At 56.8% G+C, this 13,379-nt stretch overlaps 1 protein-coding gene across 1 annotated transcript in view; it reads left to right on the top strand.

Moving 5' to 3' along the window:
- Nucleotides 1-11,699, top strand: part of NDUFA10 (NADH:ubiquinone oxidoreductase subunit A10) — a 53,298-nt gene extending 41,599 nt beyond the window's left edge. Inside the window, exon 10 of the mRNA XM_021678981.1 lies at nt 11,331-11,699. Coding sequence (XP_021534656.1) covers nt 11,331-11,399 — 69 coding nt within the window. The 3' untranslated portion in view covers nt 11,400-11,699. The remainder of the gene's footprint in view (nt 1-11,330) is intronic.
- Nucleotides 11,700-13,379: the final 1,680 nt, after the last annotated feature.

The raw sequence follows: 13,379 nt of genomic DNA, 5'->3' as shown, positions 1-13,379 counted from the left end.
GGACAGAAAGGATCTAAGATTCCATATGAATGGGATTTGTAAATTTTGGTTTTGTGTTGTTGATCCTGTGACCTGGGTGTTTGTTCCGCTCTCTCTCTCTCTCTCTCTCTCTCTCTCTCTCTCTCTCTCTCTCGCTGCTCTGGCCGGAGTCAGGGTGGCTTTCATGTGCCCATCACACTCCATGTGACTGCCTGGGCAGTCTTAGGTTTCTCCCGAAGGGACGTTTGCAGAGGGACATGAGTGTCTGGAGTCTCAGAATATTTATCCATACGTTTCCCATTCACTCGGCCCCCTTTCTGTCATTGGAACGGACCCGTGAACACTCCCGTGAATGCTCATGTGTGCATAGCAGCCTGCTAATTTTTTAAGTCATTTTTCAAACACTGTATTGGGTCACTTTTTATTTCTGTGCAGTCCTATGAATTGGTTTCTGCTTTAGCGATTCGGTGTCTTCAATTTAGGGAGGCCAGATGCTATTAAGATACTGTGCTCCCTCCACAAATCCGATTGTGTCCGAGACAGTTGCCAGGACGACAGAGTCTTCGCTTTCTCTCCTGCTATTTTTATTTCTTTACTATCTCAAGTTGTTTTTGTCTCAGCACCAAGTTAGCATTGTCTAGAATAGTGATGCTTCATAGCTGGAATACGTTAACACCGTGTGCTCTTGTCTCTGTGGGGTTTGCTTGCATAAAGACAGACTTGCAGTAAACGGGAAGCCTCAGGGTCAGTTGACCTCAACCTGCTGACGGAGAAAGCTTCCTAGATTCCTCTTGACGTTCGGGCCTCAGAACTTAAATTGGTACCTGTTTTTTGTGTTAAATTACAGATTCTCCGTTTAGAAGTTGTTCAGTTGAGTGTGAGAGGAAGTGCGTGGCGTCTGCAGTTGCCCTTCACTCGCGGGGCTGGAGGACACACTCGTGTACCGCTGCTTCTGCAGCTCTTTGTGGAGCGCGGGACTGAGACTCGTCGGTCCGCGTTCCCCGTTGTTTAGCTTCCTGCGTGTGGAAGATAACCTGCGTCCCCTGGGCAGGAAAGTTAGTGTAAAACATGGACTTCTCACCGGGTGCCCTGGGTTGAGTGTGGTTGCAGATTATCACGTGCTGTCTGGGGCTCTGCTCATGCCAAGTCACAGGGTGACGTCCTCGCAAACAACCTGACAAACCATGGGTGCCCGCGTTTTGCGGTGTGTGCCCTCAGTTCTTCTGTTTGAGAGTTTCTAGAAAGAATACTGTTCAGGTATTTAAACAAGGGCTTGAGTTAGGAGCTTTTCCACTCACAGCTAATATGAGTCATTTAAAATGTATACGATACTGTGATTCTTATGGCAATGGATTTGGCAGCTAAATATGGATGTATTTGTAACAGACCGTGGTGTTTGTGCTAAAAATAGAAGACACTTATTCTTAAAAAGATGGCTTTTGAAAATTGTCTTTGATAAGACAAGATTGGGGGGTTGATTTCAGAGTTTTTAGACTTGATTTATGCTTAGCAATAATGGAAAATTGGGGAAATTGTATATCATAGAAGTGACTTTACTAAAAAATTTCTATAATGTTCTTTAAAATTAATGAAAAATTCTTAGAGCTCATTATCATTTATATGCAATAATGGATAACAGAAGTTGGAAGTTGGAATCCCCACGTCACTCCAGACTTCCTTAGCCGTTTGCGCTCCTCAGAGCATCTGGAAAGAGCAGAGTCTGTTGTACCTGATACAGCCCACTTCCTACTCCCCGTGGGGTGAAACCGATCCAAAACAGGAAGGGCTTCATTTGATCCTTTTTAAAAAACTCACCTTTTTACAGTCCCATAACAAAGGACTTGGTGCTGGAATTAACACATCTATTTTAGTTCTCCAGGAGAGCTCAGCTAAGGAATGGTGAGCTCCCGTGAGCAGCCCTGACACACCTGCCTGGAGCCAGAAGTTCTCCAGCGGGACTTTGCAGTCAACCTGAAATGGGGTGGGAGACCCTGAGGGCCCACCCCCCAGGCCAGCGTGGAGTGGGGGCCGGGCCCTGAACACGCCAGGCGCCTCACAGCTAGAAACTGGAGAGCAGAGCTCCAGACGGACGGACTGGGGGGCAAACGGAACATTGGGGGGAAGGAATGGAATTCAGTAAAAATGAAGGCAGCGTGCGGGTGAGACAGACAAAGCTATTACGTCATTTTCCAAAGCCATCGCACACTAGGTATTGCGGTTTAATTTAATCTGTGTACGGTGTTGTGGAAGATATTCTTGGGCTTGAGACTTGAGGGTCCAGCCTGCCGCCTGCAGCTAGGTGGCACGGGCAGGTCACTTGACATCTTTCCAAGGAGAGACAGCACCCACCTGCCCCTCGTGGCGCCCGCGCGTGTGAGGCGGGGCTGGTGGTGGGATTAGGTGCCTGCCCGCTCGCACTGACAAGCAGGCAAGTGACTGCACTGGGCACCGAGAGGAGAGACGAGGGAAGAGAGGACAGTCACCCTGTCAGCGTCAGGGGGCTCCTGGAGGAAGCGGCAGGAGCTGGGCAGGAAGAACTGGCCACGGGAAGCGTCCCCAGAAGAGCAAGGGGCGAAGACGAGGCAGAGGCTGGAATAGCCGGTCACCTGCTCGCTCAGGGAGGACTGCCTGGGGAAGCTTGAGAACCCGCTGCTCAGCCGATGGGGGGGGTCTGTGCCAGCGCTAGGGCTGGTTGCCGCCTGAGGGCTGTTTCCTGAGGGCGTCCTGCCACCTGTCCTGGGACTCCCCGGACGCTCTTCCCGGGGCGATTTCTCACCAGGCGGCGGTTTTTGCCGCACGTCTCCGCAGAGGAGGACGGAGCTGGCTAGTGAGCGGGGCTGCGAGAGCCGGCGGCCGTCTCGGCAAGACCCAGAGCACTGGCCCGAGGGGGCCGTGCGGGAGCGAGTGGCTCGGCGGCCTTTGCCCCTGCCCTCTGGCCCTGGGAGCGGGGCTTCCCTGGGTAGGAGCGAGGGCTCCTCGAGCGGGGGACCTGCTGTTTCTCACCTCACACTTCAACCCTGTAGCAAGTGAGGTTCAGATTTACATCTTACTTTTCTCTTTTCCTGGCTTCTTTTGGCTTAATTGATCATCTTCTGTTTTATTTCTTTTTTTTTTTTTTTTAAGATTTTATTTATTTGAGAGAGAGAGAATGAGAGACAGAGAGCATGAGAGGGAGGAGGGTCAGAGGGAGAAGCAGACCCCCTGCCGAGCAGGGAGCCCGATGCGGGACTCGATCCCGGGACTCCAGGATCATGACCTCAGCTGAAGGCAGTCGCTTAACCCAACTGAGCCACCCAGGCGCCCCTGTTTTATTTCTGCTGCTGACTCATTAACTGCACCTTTTGGTTTCACCGTTCACGACTGGTCTGGGCTGACAGCGCATGCCTGTCCCTCGCCAGGGTCTGCTCACGCGCAGCCAGCCACATCCCGCCAGCCCACGCATGGCAGGCTGACTTCTGTCCAGCTCCCCTGGCCTGTGCCACGGTCAGTTACCTTTAAAACGAGCTAAGGTGTTTTTGTGACCTTTCGCCCTGGCTCATAGCTGTGCTGTGTGGTGCGCTGTCTGTGCAGGCCCAGGCCTCCGTGTGGCGGCTCTCGGGGGGCCCGAGTCACCCCCTGTGGTAGCTGCTCCCACCGCCCGGGTCTGCTGACAACGCATCGTTAGCTCTTGCTCGAAGAAGATACCCGTACTTCGGTTGGTTTTCGGAGATGGAGTTACCCAGTGTAGACTTCTGAGTTGGCCGCTCATTTCCTCCGACACCCTGAGACCCCCCGGACCCCTGGCCGCACGGCTTCTGTGGACAAGCGTGAAGTCCTGCTGTGTGCCATCCTTGTGCCTGAGGGACCTGTTCTCTCTGGCTGCTTTTGAGACTCTCTTTCCATCTCTTTATCATTACTTCCCCGCCACCTGGTGACCACATGCTTCCGGGTGGTTTTCTTTGTGCTTCTCCTGCTTGGGGTTCACGGAGCGTCTCCGGTGTGAGCAGTCCATCATTTCCATATTGTTTGTAACATGTTTAGTCATGATTTCTCCAGGTGTTGTTTCTTTTTCCCTTCTGGGGACTCTTGATATTTCGTGAGCCACAGGTCACTGAGACTCCATCCGTTTGTTTTTGGCCTTTTCTTCTTCTTTCTCTTTTCTCTTGAATAGTTTCTGTTGTCCTGTCTTCAAGTTCACAGATGTTTTCTCGTGTTTATATAATGTGCTATTAGTTCCATTGTGTTTGGGTCCTCCAAGAAAGGCAGCTGAGATAGGGTCAGATGTTGAGGAGACTTTGGGGAAACACCTGTGAAGGGTCAAGGGGAGAGATGTGAGGTGCAGGGGAGCCCGTAGTCCTCGGCGCCGTGTGACGTCTGGGACAGGAGAGGGAGGGAGGCAGCATGGTGTAGCAGCGGTGCAGGTGGATCTGGCCAGGCTGGCGGGGTGGCCCCGAGCCGGCGGGGTCCCGTGTCCTGCAGGCAGGTGCCTTCCGTGGGGCGTGGCCCAGCGTGCCCGGGGGTGGACACGGGCAGAGCAGGTGCTCTGGGCAGGTCAGCTGCATACTGCTGTGGCTGCCACACCCATCCGGTGGCATTTTATTTCAGAAGTCTTGTTTTTTGTTTTTTTTTTTTTTAACTTTAGAAGTTTTGTTTCTTTTTATGTTTTCTGGTTTTTTTTTTTAAAGATTTTATCTATTTGAGAGAGAGAATGAGAGAGAGCATGAGAAGGGGGAGGGTCAGAGGGAGAAGCAGACTCCCCGCCGAGCAGGGAGCCCGATGCGGGACTCCATCCCGGGACTCCAGGATCACGACCCGAGCCGAAGGCAGTCGCCCAACCGACTGAGCCACCCAGGCGCCCTCTGGTTTTCTTATTAGTTTCACTTTTCACTTAATTCCCTGAGCATACTGAATCTTTTTATAATAGCTGTCTCAGCGGTCTTATTTTCTAATTCATCATCTTCGTTACCTCCGAGTCGGCTTGATCTCTTCTCCCCTGGATATGGGTTACATTTTTCTCTTTCCAGGGCTGGAGACTTTACAGTGGTCGCTGTCCATTGTGAGGTCTCTGTTTTTGTGTCCTTGATCTTGTTTCGTTCCTTTGAGGAGCGTTAGAGTGTGTACTCTGGCAGGCAGCTAAGATACGTGGAAATCAGCTTAAGCCTTTGGGGCTTGGTATCTTAGCTTTCTGGTGAGTCTTGAGCAGCCTGACTTGTAGGGAAGGGTTAGCCTGGTACCCGGGTGTGCGGTGAGCCCTGGCTGCTGGGAGCTCAGTCCCTCAGCCCTAGGGGAGCACCCAGCAGCCTCCAGGAATGCTCTTTCCTCTGGGGTCCTCTGCCCGCCTCCGTGACATCACCCGACACGTGCGGGGTCGTGTGCAGCCACAGACCAGGTGCGTCCCCGTCAGTTTGACAGGCCTCCTTTTCTGCCCACGGCCCTCTAGCTCTGCACCCACGGATGCTAGCTAGCCTGACCTGTTTGTCCAGTGTCCGTGGTCAGGGAAGCTCTGGCCAGTACGTGGCGTGGGTTGGTCTGGTGGCCCTCACGTGGCCCGTCCCCAGCAGCAGAGCTGCAGCCAGGGCTGCTGGGGTCCAGGTGGGCTGCGGTCAGTGCGGCTGCTCCTGCAGGCCGTGCTCTGCACTGTCTTGTCGCCCGCACTGCCCGGCCTGCCCTCTAAGCCGTTTCCTCCTCTCCGCTGACCACGTCCTGTCTGTACCTGAAGCCTCTGGTCCTGTGGGTCAGGCCCGGTTTCTCCATCCTCCGGTGCCTCCGCTTTCTGACTAGTTTTACATACTCTGTATTTCATGAGGTTAGAGAAAATGGGATTTATCCATGCCCCTCAAGACCACTAGGACACAGTGGGCTTCATGTGTAGAGGAACTCAGAGTTTTTGCCCAGGAGAATGAGTGAATGTGTGTAATGTACTCTCAGCTGGGTCTGTCCAAGCCCCCGGCACGTGAAGCTCTGTGGAGCGTCCCTGCTGTGTGCGAGAGCGAAGCGGCTGGGAGCAGCCTCGAGTGTCACCCCCTCACAGCACAGGTCCCAGCCCGGCTTGTACCACCTTTTCATACAAAAGGTACCTGTTTCTGCCGCCTCTGAAGCCTCCCCTGGAGCTGCCTGGCTCACTTGTCCCCTGGTCCCCTCGTCGCCGTGGTCACTTTCTCTTAGGGCAGCGGACAGCATGGTTTTTTAAGACGAGCCAGAGAATAAATAGCTGAGCTTTGCAGGCCCCGCCCCCTCCGTCACAAGGACGCAGTTCTGCGCGGGCGGAGTGCAAGCAAGCGGCGGGACGAGCCCCGGCGAACTTGTTTGTACAGAACAGTCGTCAGCCGGATTTGGTCTGCGGGCCGTAGTTTGCCGACCCTGCACTAGGAACAAGGGAACGTGGGAGCCCTGACTCACCCACACAGTGTGAGCGGAGCGTCATCATCTGGACCAGAGTCTTGTGCATATTAAATTAAAACCCATTCTGATTGCCGTGTCAGCATCTGTTGTTTATTTTCTCCTTAAGTAAGCAGTTCCAGTTCTACAAGTTCACCTTAAGCACATAAATCTGGAGGGGCACATCGAAGGGTTATTTCTCATCAGGAGCGCTCAGAGCAGGGGTTGGCCACTTGGGTGGTGATGGGCCCACAGGTGCGTGCACGGGCCAGAGGGGCTGGTGGCCTAGCGGGTCGGGGCGGACTCAGAGCCGGAGGACATGGGTTTGCAGTCCAGCTCCATGGACATTCTAGCTGTTGACCTGGACAAGCTACTCAGCCTTTTTTTTGTGGAAAAAAAAAAAAGAAAGAAAGAAATCCGTGTGCTAGAAAATACAAAACGTCTGAAGAGCATGCAATTAGCACTAACTGACCTTCCTTGTCCCCCAGCCCCCGGGCCCCTGCGAGGCAGCCCTGCGAGAAGTTCCTTCTGCATGTACCCTCCCAGGGGTGGCGGGCCAGCAGTGCGTGCGTGTGCGTGCGTGTGCATGCGTGTGCGTGCATGGCTGGGGCGTGCCCAGGAAGCTGTCGCGTGCTACTTACCAGGAGGGTCAGGGATATCACAGTTTCCACAGTTGTAAATGTTAGTTGAAATTAGGCATGACCTTTGACACACAGATTTTGCACAATTAAATAATCTGGGGAAATTGGGAATGATTTTGCAAACACTGGTGCCCTGACTCTTTTCGTCTGTCCTGTGCCGGTCAGGATGGTGCCAGCAGGAGGAGACTTGACCCTGGGGAGCAAGCTGCTGTGCATCCAGGCTCCTGGTCTCTGGGCTATGGGGCTGCATGCCTCCCCCACAACCGTCAGAGGGGCCGCGCAGGGGGAGCCCGGGGGGAAGCCCAACCTCATGCCCCTCCAGGAGAGCAGTGGCCTCTCTGGGCGGCCCCCCGGCGCAGACTGCTGGGCTCATGGGGCGTGGGGCCCACTCAGCACAGAGAGCCCCAGGTGGGCCAGCTCACCACCATTTTGGGCACAGGGCAGCTTGGCCACCCCCTGGACGAGAGCTTTGAATATGCATCTTTGTGGTTTGCAGAGTTTTTCTCTTTAGTAAACTCACTCTTCGACTTTTAATGGAAAATGGGGAAGGTGGGGAGACAGCCTCCTGAAAGTATTAGACTGGGCACGGTGCCGCCAAGTCAGATGTCTAGTGCCGTTGTCCTCGGGTGCTGTGTGCCATGTGGGACTTCGGACAGGGAGCTGGATGGCCTTGGTCGTCCTCCTTCCTCCCTTCCCTGTGTACCTGCAGCCAAGCCCAGGCCACTTCAGTGTGTGCACCCCTCCCCCTTCCTTCCTCCCCCCTCTTTCTCCTTCCCCCTCTTCCCCACCCCTCCTCCTCCTTCCTCCCCATCCTCCCCCTCCCCCACTCCCCTGCTTCTCCTCTGAACACTTCATAAGTAACCGTTGATGTAATATCTTCACAGAGCTTTTGAATGAAAACCTGTAGATAGTGAAGAGGGGGCCTTCCACTAGTCAGAATTTCTTCTGAAATACTTTCCTGTGCAAGAAGGAAAAAATTAAGATTAGAAGTAAGTTCAGCTGGGAGAACCAAAAAACACAAGCTGGGATATTTGTGGCTTGAGTAAACTAGGTGGTTATTTCTCCTGCACAAGGCTGGAGGCCCGTGCCCTGGAGGCACCTGGCAGCCCCGTCCCACAGAGCTCCCCCAGCTAGCGCTGCGCTCACCGGGGGTGGCCCTTGTCTGTGTGGGCGGCCGGCATCCACCTTCTGGGGAACTGGTGGAGGGAAGGAGGAAGAGTAGGAGGTACGGGGCGGGCTGACGGCCCTTTTCTCCAGCGGCGCACCTGCAGGCAGGTGTGCGGGGAGGGATGGTTCCTGAGTGGGAAGGTGGCGACACACTCTCTTCTCAGGATATTGCAGGCATGTTCTCTCACGTGACAGGTGTGAACTGGGTTTTGGTGGTTTGCAGGTTTATTTAAATGAGCAGATGCGGATAGGAAGTAACGAAAAGCTTATTTTTGCCTTCCCTCGGTGTGAAATGTTACAAACGGAAACCCTCCCTGGGGTCCCTGTTAGCTTAAACGTGCTGGAAAGGGACCCTGAGGATCTGGAAATCAGAGGCCCGCGAACCGCCGGCCCGAGCGGTCCCGGGAGCAGGTGTGTGGGGTCGTGCGCAGCTGCTGCTGGTCTGCCTGCCTTCAGTTGCTCGGTGGCTTAACATCCGCCCTGCCAAGACGCGAGCAGAGCCCCGCTGCTGCCGCACGCCAGCCCTTCCTCTCGGCTGCGCTCTGGGGCACCTCCGAGCCCCGGGGACTCCGCTGACGGAGGCTGGGGACTGCTGCCGTCGAGCGGCTCGCCGCAGGCGTGGGTGACGTTTGAGAGCCTTCCCGAGCTCTTCCCCTGACAGGTCAGCGCTCTGTTCCCTGCACACAGTGCTGGGGGTGGTCCTTCAGGAAGAGAAGTCCCTTTCTGGTGGGCCCACTGTGGGGATGCTGCAAAGCCACACTGCTCTTTCCTGCTGGGGCTGTTGTGGCGTGGCGGCCGTTTGCTGGGTGTTCCTGGATGGGGGCCCCGGGCGGGGGCGGGGGGCGCGAGCCCAGGGCGCTCCGGCCTGCCCTCCCTCCTTACCCTGTTCTCAGCGGGTTGCCCACTGTCTCCCGCGGCCGGGGCCTCTCCATCAACGTGCCCCCTAGTGTGAACAGAAGTGCCCCAGCGTCTCCATCACGAAGGGCAGAGCATCCCTGTGTGTGTCCTGGGAAGCTGCTCACCTGTGTTGTCTCAGGGCTCCGGAGGTCGGGAGTAGGAGATCAGGGTGTTGGCAGGGCTGTGTTCCTCGTGGACACTTGAGGGGAGGGTCTGTTTCCTGCCCGCTTCCAGCTTCTGGAGGTGCCTGCACCCTGTGGTTCGTGGCCCCATCACCTGGCCTCCGCTTCCGTGGCCCCACCTCCTCCTCTGGTCTGACCTTCTCATGGGCCCCTTGTGCCGACCCTGGGCCCGTGTGGACAATCCATGTGCTCCGCAAAGCCCCCTGTGCCATGTGAGGTCTCGCAGGCACAGGATCTGGGGGTTGGGGCATTGTTCTGCCTGACACAGTCTGCCCTCCTTGGCAAGGGACTCTGTCACCCCCACTCTGTGTGCACGGACACGTGCTCTTAGTCGTTGTCGTAGTCTCAGCTTCCCCGAGCTGCCCCGTCCCTGCCCAGACCCTCTTCATCCACAGGTCAGCGTCTCCATGCATCTTCCCTGCGCTCTTCCCTGGGCACCCTCATCAGTTGGGGTGGCGTCCCCTCTGTCTGGGCTGCTGGGTGCTGGCGGCGTACCCATGGATCCTCAGCACAGCCCTGCCTCTGCAGCCTCAGACCCAGCTTTCCCACTGCCCCTCACCTTCTCCACGCAGTGTCCACGGTCAGGCTGGGCGCTCACCTTCCCTGGGGCCACCACCTGCCCTCCACCTGCTCCTCTGGTACGCAGGGCTTCCCGGGGCCCGAGAAAGCCAGACACGGTGTTAGTCCCTGTGGCCCTCGCCCGGGCGTGCTGCGGCGGCTGCACCCATCTTACGCCCAAGCGCTTGGTGTGATCAGAGAGTGGAAAACCTGACATCTTCCTAACACTTGCCGTGTCCCGTAGCCTGCACAGCAAATCGGCCGCCTGCCCCCCCCCAGAGTGCCCCCCTCTCTGCGGGCAGCCGCACGCACACGCCCCCCGCTGGGCTCCCTGCGCTGCTGCCGCGGCTGTGGGGCTGTGAGGCCTGCCCCCTTGCCAGTCTCTCCCCAAGACTCTGGGCTCCTGGGGAGCTGGGTCTCGTCTTTTGTCTTCCTTTTGGATTCCCAGAATGCTCCTGGCACGTGGATGGCCCCATTAACAGGGTCTCCCGGGCCCGAAAAGCAGAGCCCCGCTCTGAAATGCACAGGCTCAGCCCCCCGCCCGCCCCCGGCAGCCCAACCTCCGCTGCGGGCTACAGAATCCCCCTGCACACCTGCGAGACGGCACTGGCGAGAGGGCGTGGGTGCGGGGCCTCAAGCCGGCCAGTCGTCGGAGCTCCGTCCGGTGTTGGCGGTGGCGTGCGGAGCCCCCGACTCCCCTTGCCGTGGCTGCGCTTGGCTGCCTTGCTGAGTAGGTGAAGACTGATTTGGTTTTTTAAATACTTTAGGACTTAAGAGCAAAATGTGGAAGATTTTTGTATGTAGTATGTACAAATCTGTTTATCCACATTGATTTGAAAACATGAAGAAGTAAATTCAGTATTTTGTTCCCACTCGTGTAACTTGGCAAAACAGGGTGCTCGAGTGTTTCCCTGGCCGTGCGCAGCTCCGTCGCAGGCCCGCCCCGCACTGTGGCCACCAGAGCCCACGCCCCTGGCTCTTGCTGCAGACGCCTTTGCCTGTGGGAGTGGGCCTGTGGCCGCGTGGCGTGGTGTCTCTGGGCCCCGTGGGAGGGCCGGCAGGAGACCTCTGTCCTCCCAGTCCCATTGCCGCCCCGACAGACAGCCCTTCTGGGTCCGGTCCGCTTCCTCCCCCCGCTCCTGGGAGCTCCCACTTAGCTGGGGCCTGGTGTCCACCGCCCTCCTTTGTCCGCTTCCATAACCTGCCCCAGAGATTGCGGAGGGCGGAGGGCGGAGGGCCCCGTCGTGAACTCACCTGAGTTCTCCCCAGTTTGCTCTTCCAGCCAGAACACTGCCGAGAGCAGCGCTCTCTGCAGGTGTGAGTGGGTTTTTCCAATCATGACCCTCAAAGCCTGAGAACAGACGTGCTGCTCTCCAGGCCAGAGGCCACCCCAGGCAGCTGCATGTTGTGGGCGCACGTGGGCCAGCAGGGCTCTATTCCCGCGGGGCGCTCACACTCGCAGCAGGACATGCCGTTGAGCCCCCGCTGCAGCGAGCTGGGGCCTCGAGTGCCTTGTGAACCCTTGTGACCATGGCCTTCCCTCCCACAGCTGCCGGGCCGCAAGTACTGCCCCGGGTACAACGCGGACGTGGGCGACAAGTGGATCTGGCTGAAGTGACGGGCCGTCCTCCACGGTCTGCATCCCGATGGCGAGGACACTTCCCGTCTGCCCCGCTCCTGTGGACTCCGTGCTTTACAGTGTGAGGTTGGAGGAGGTAAACAGCCCGAGAACGGCACCATGGGAGAATCGGCCTGGCCGGGAGCAGGCTGCCCTGTAGAGTAGCTGGCGAGGGACGGGGCTTCTTGGCTTAGGAGGCTTTGCGGCCTTCTGGCTTTATTTGGCAATGATCCATAATTATCACTGGGAAGAAAAATCTGCTATTAAAAGACCAGATATTACTGGAAGAATTTCGTTTCATTACAGTTGTGTTCTGTGTCATGCAGAGTTGGTACTTGGTTTCTTCAGACATCAGGAAATGAAACCGATGCCGTGGCGTTTCCCTCCATCCTCCCTCTGCACCCGCACACGTCACGTATGTGTGTGCACACGCGCGTTTGCTTACACGTCACTGACCGTGTACTGTGATGGGTTTGGTTTATTGAGACGGAGGCCAGGACTCCGAGGGCTTCTGAAGCGCTGATCCCGCCTGATTCGGCAGCATAACCACGGCGGGGTGAGCAGGGACGACGTGAGGGGGAGAGGCCAGAGCCATGAAGAGGTCACCACGTGTTTATGGAGCTGGCCTTGACATTCCTCCCTGGGAGGGGAGCGCAGGCCCAGGAAGCACAGGAACGAGCTCTGGATGGAGAGGAAGATCCCATTTCTTTACTTTACGTAGAAAACAAAAAGAAAACTTGTTGCGAGCTCCTTGTAGAGGTGAGTGTTTCAGGGCAGCTGGCGGCTGTGAGCGGAGAGCCCTCTCCCTCGGAGCTGCCCCACCGGCCACGCACAGGCCCCTGGCCGCCTGCGCCCGTTGAAATTTATGTGCTTGAAGTTCATGCAGCATAGAGTTCGGTTCCTCGGCCACACAGGCTGCGCTGGCCGTGCTCGGGCACTCGCTCCCCATGCTCGCCCAGGTGCTCAGTAGGCACCCACCCGCCGTCCAGTAATGCTCAGTGCAGAGGAGGCCGCAGACCGCTCTCCAGCCCCTCCCCCTCCCCAGCTTCCCTGCTCCCCTCCCCCTTTCTTCCTTCCCCTGACTTCCCCTCCTTCCTCTGCTTTCCTCTCCTCTTCCCCTCCATCGTCCCCCTCCTCCCTCCTCTCCTTCCTCTCCTGTTTGCCCCCTACTCCCCTTCCCTCCCCTCCCCTCCCCTTCTCTCCTCCCCTCTTCTTCTCTTTCCTTCCTTTCCCCTTCCCTTCTTACTTTTTGGGGGAGGGGGTGTTTAACAGTTGAAAAGAAAGTTTCCCAGCAGCGTCTGAGTTGGAGTCAGACTTCAGTGTGGAAGCTCTGCGTTTCCCTGAGACACCCTGCTGTAATCGCTGCATGGGAGTGCACTCGGCACCCAGCCAGCTGTGGGGTGTCTTTGGACTAAGTGCCTCACAAACCATTAAGGAGAGGAGGAAGGAAAAGAAAAACATCTTTAATTATCTTGGCTATTTCTGATGTCTCGGCCGTAATGAGCTCCCTCTCCACGGCAGCGTCCCCAGTGGGTGGCAAGCCTGCCGTGTGGTCAGGACTGCTTGGGTGGGAGCCGGCTCGCTCCGAGCGTGGACTCGTCCCTCCCAGCTTGTGTGCACGGCACCGGGGGCCACGATGGAGCCCGAGTCTCACCCCTGGGGTGCGCGCTCCCTGCCGGCCTGCACACTTGGTGGTTTGTAGGTGCTGAGAAAGGCTCTGTGTCACTTCCCGGTGCTTCCCGTGTGAGTGCTGGGCAGAGAAAAGCAAATAAACAGTGACCCAGCCATCTCTCCAGATGGAGACCTGGAGGGTTTAGTGGACGCCTGTGTGGGGTCTCCTTACTTCAGAGCAGCCGTGATTTAGTTTCACAAAAATGCTACAATGCCTAAAAGCTGCAGAGTTGGAATGACACCATGTGTGTTTAAAGACTCCATGTTGGAAGGTTCAGTGCTTTGAGGACCAGGAGCGATGTCACTGTG

The sequence above is a fragment of the Neomonachus schauinslandi genome, chromosome 3 (genome assembly GCF_002201575.2).
Source record: "Neomonachus schauinslandi chromosome 3, ASM220157v2, whole genome shotgun sequence".
Taxonomy (NCBI): Eukaryota; Metazoa; Chordata; class Mammalia; order Carnivora; family Phocidae; genus Neomonachus; species Neomonachus schauinslandi.
Note: the sequence above shows the minus strand (reverse complement) of the source record. Positions and strands in the feature narration are given on the sequence as shown.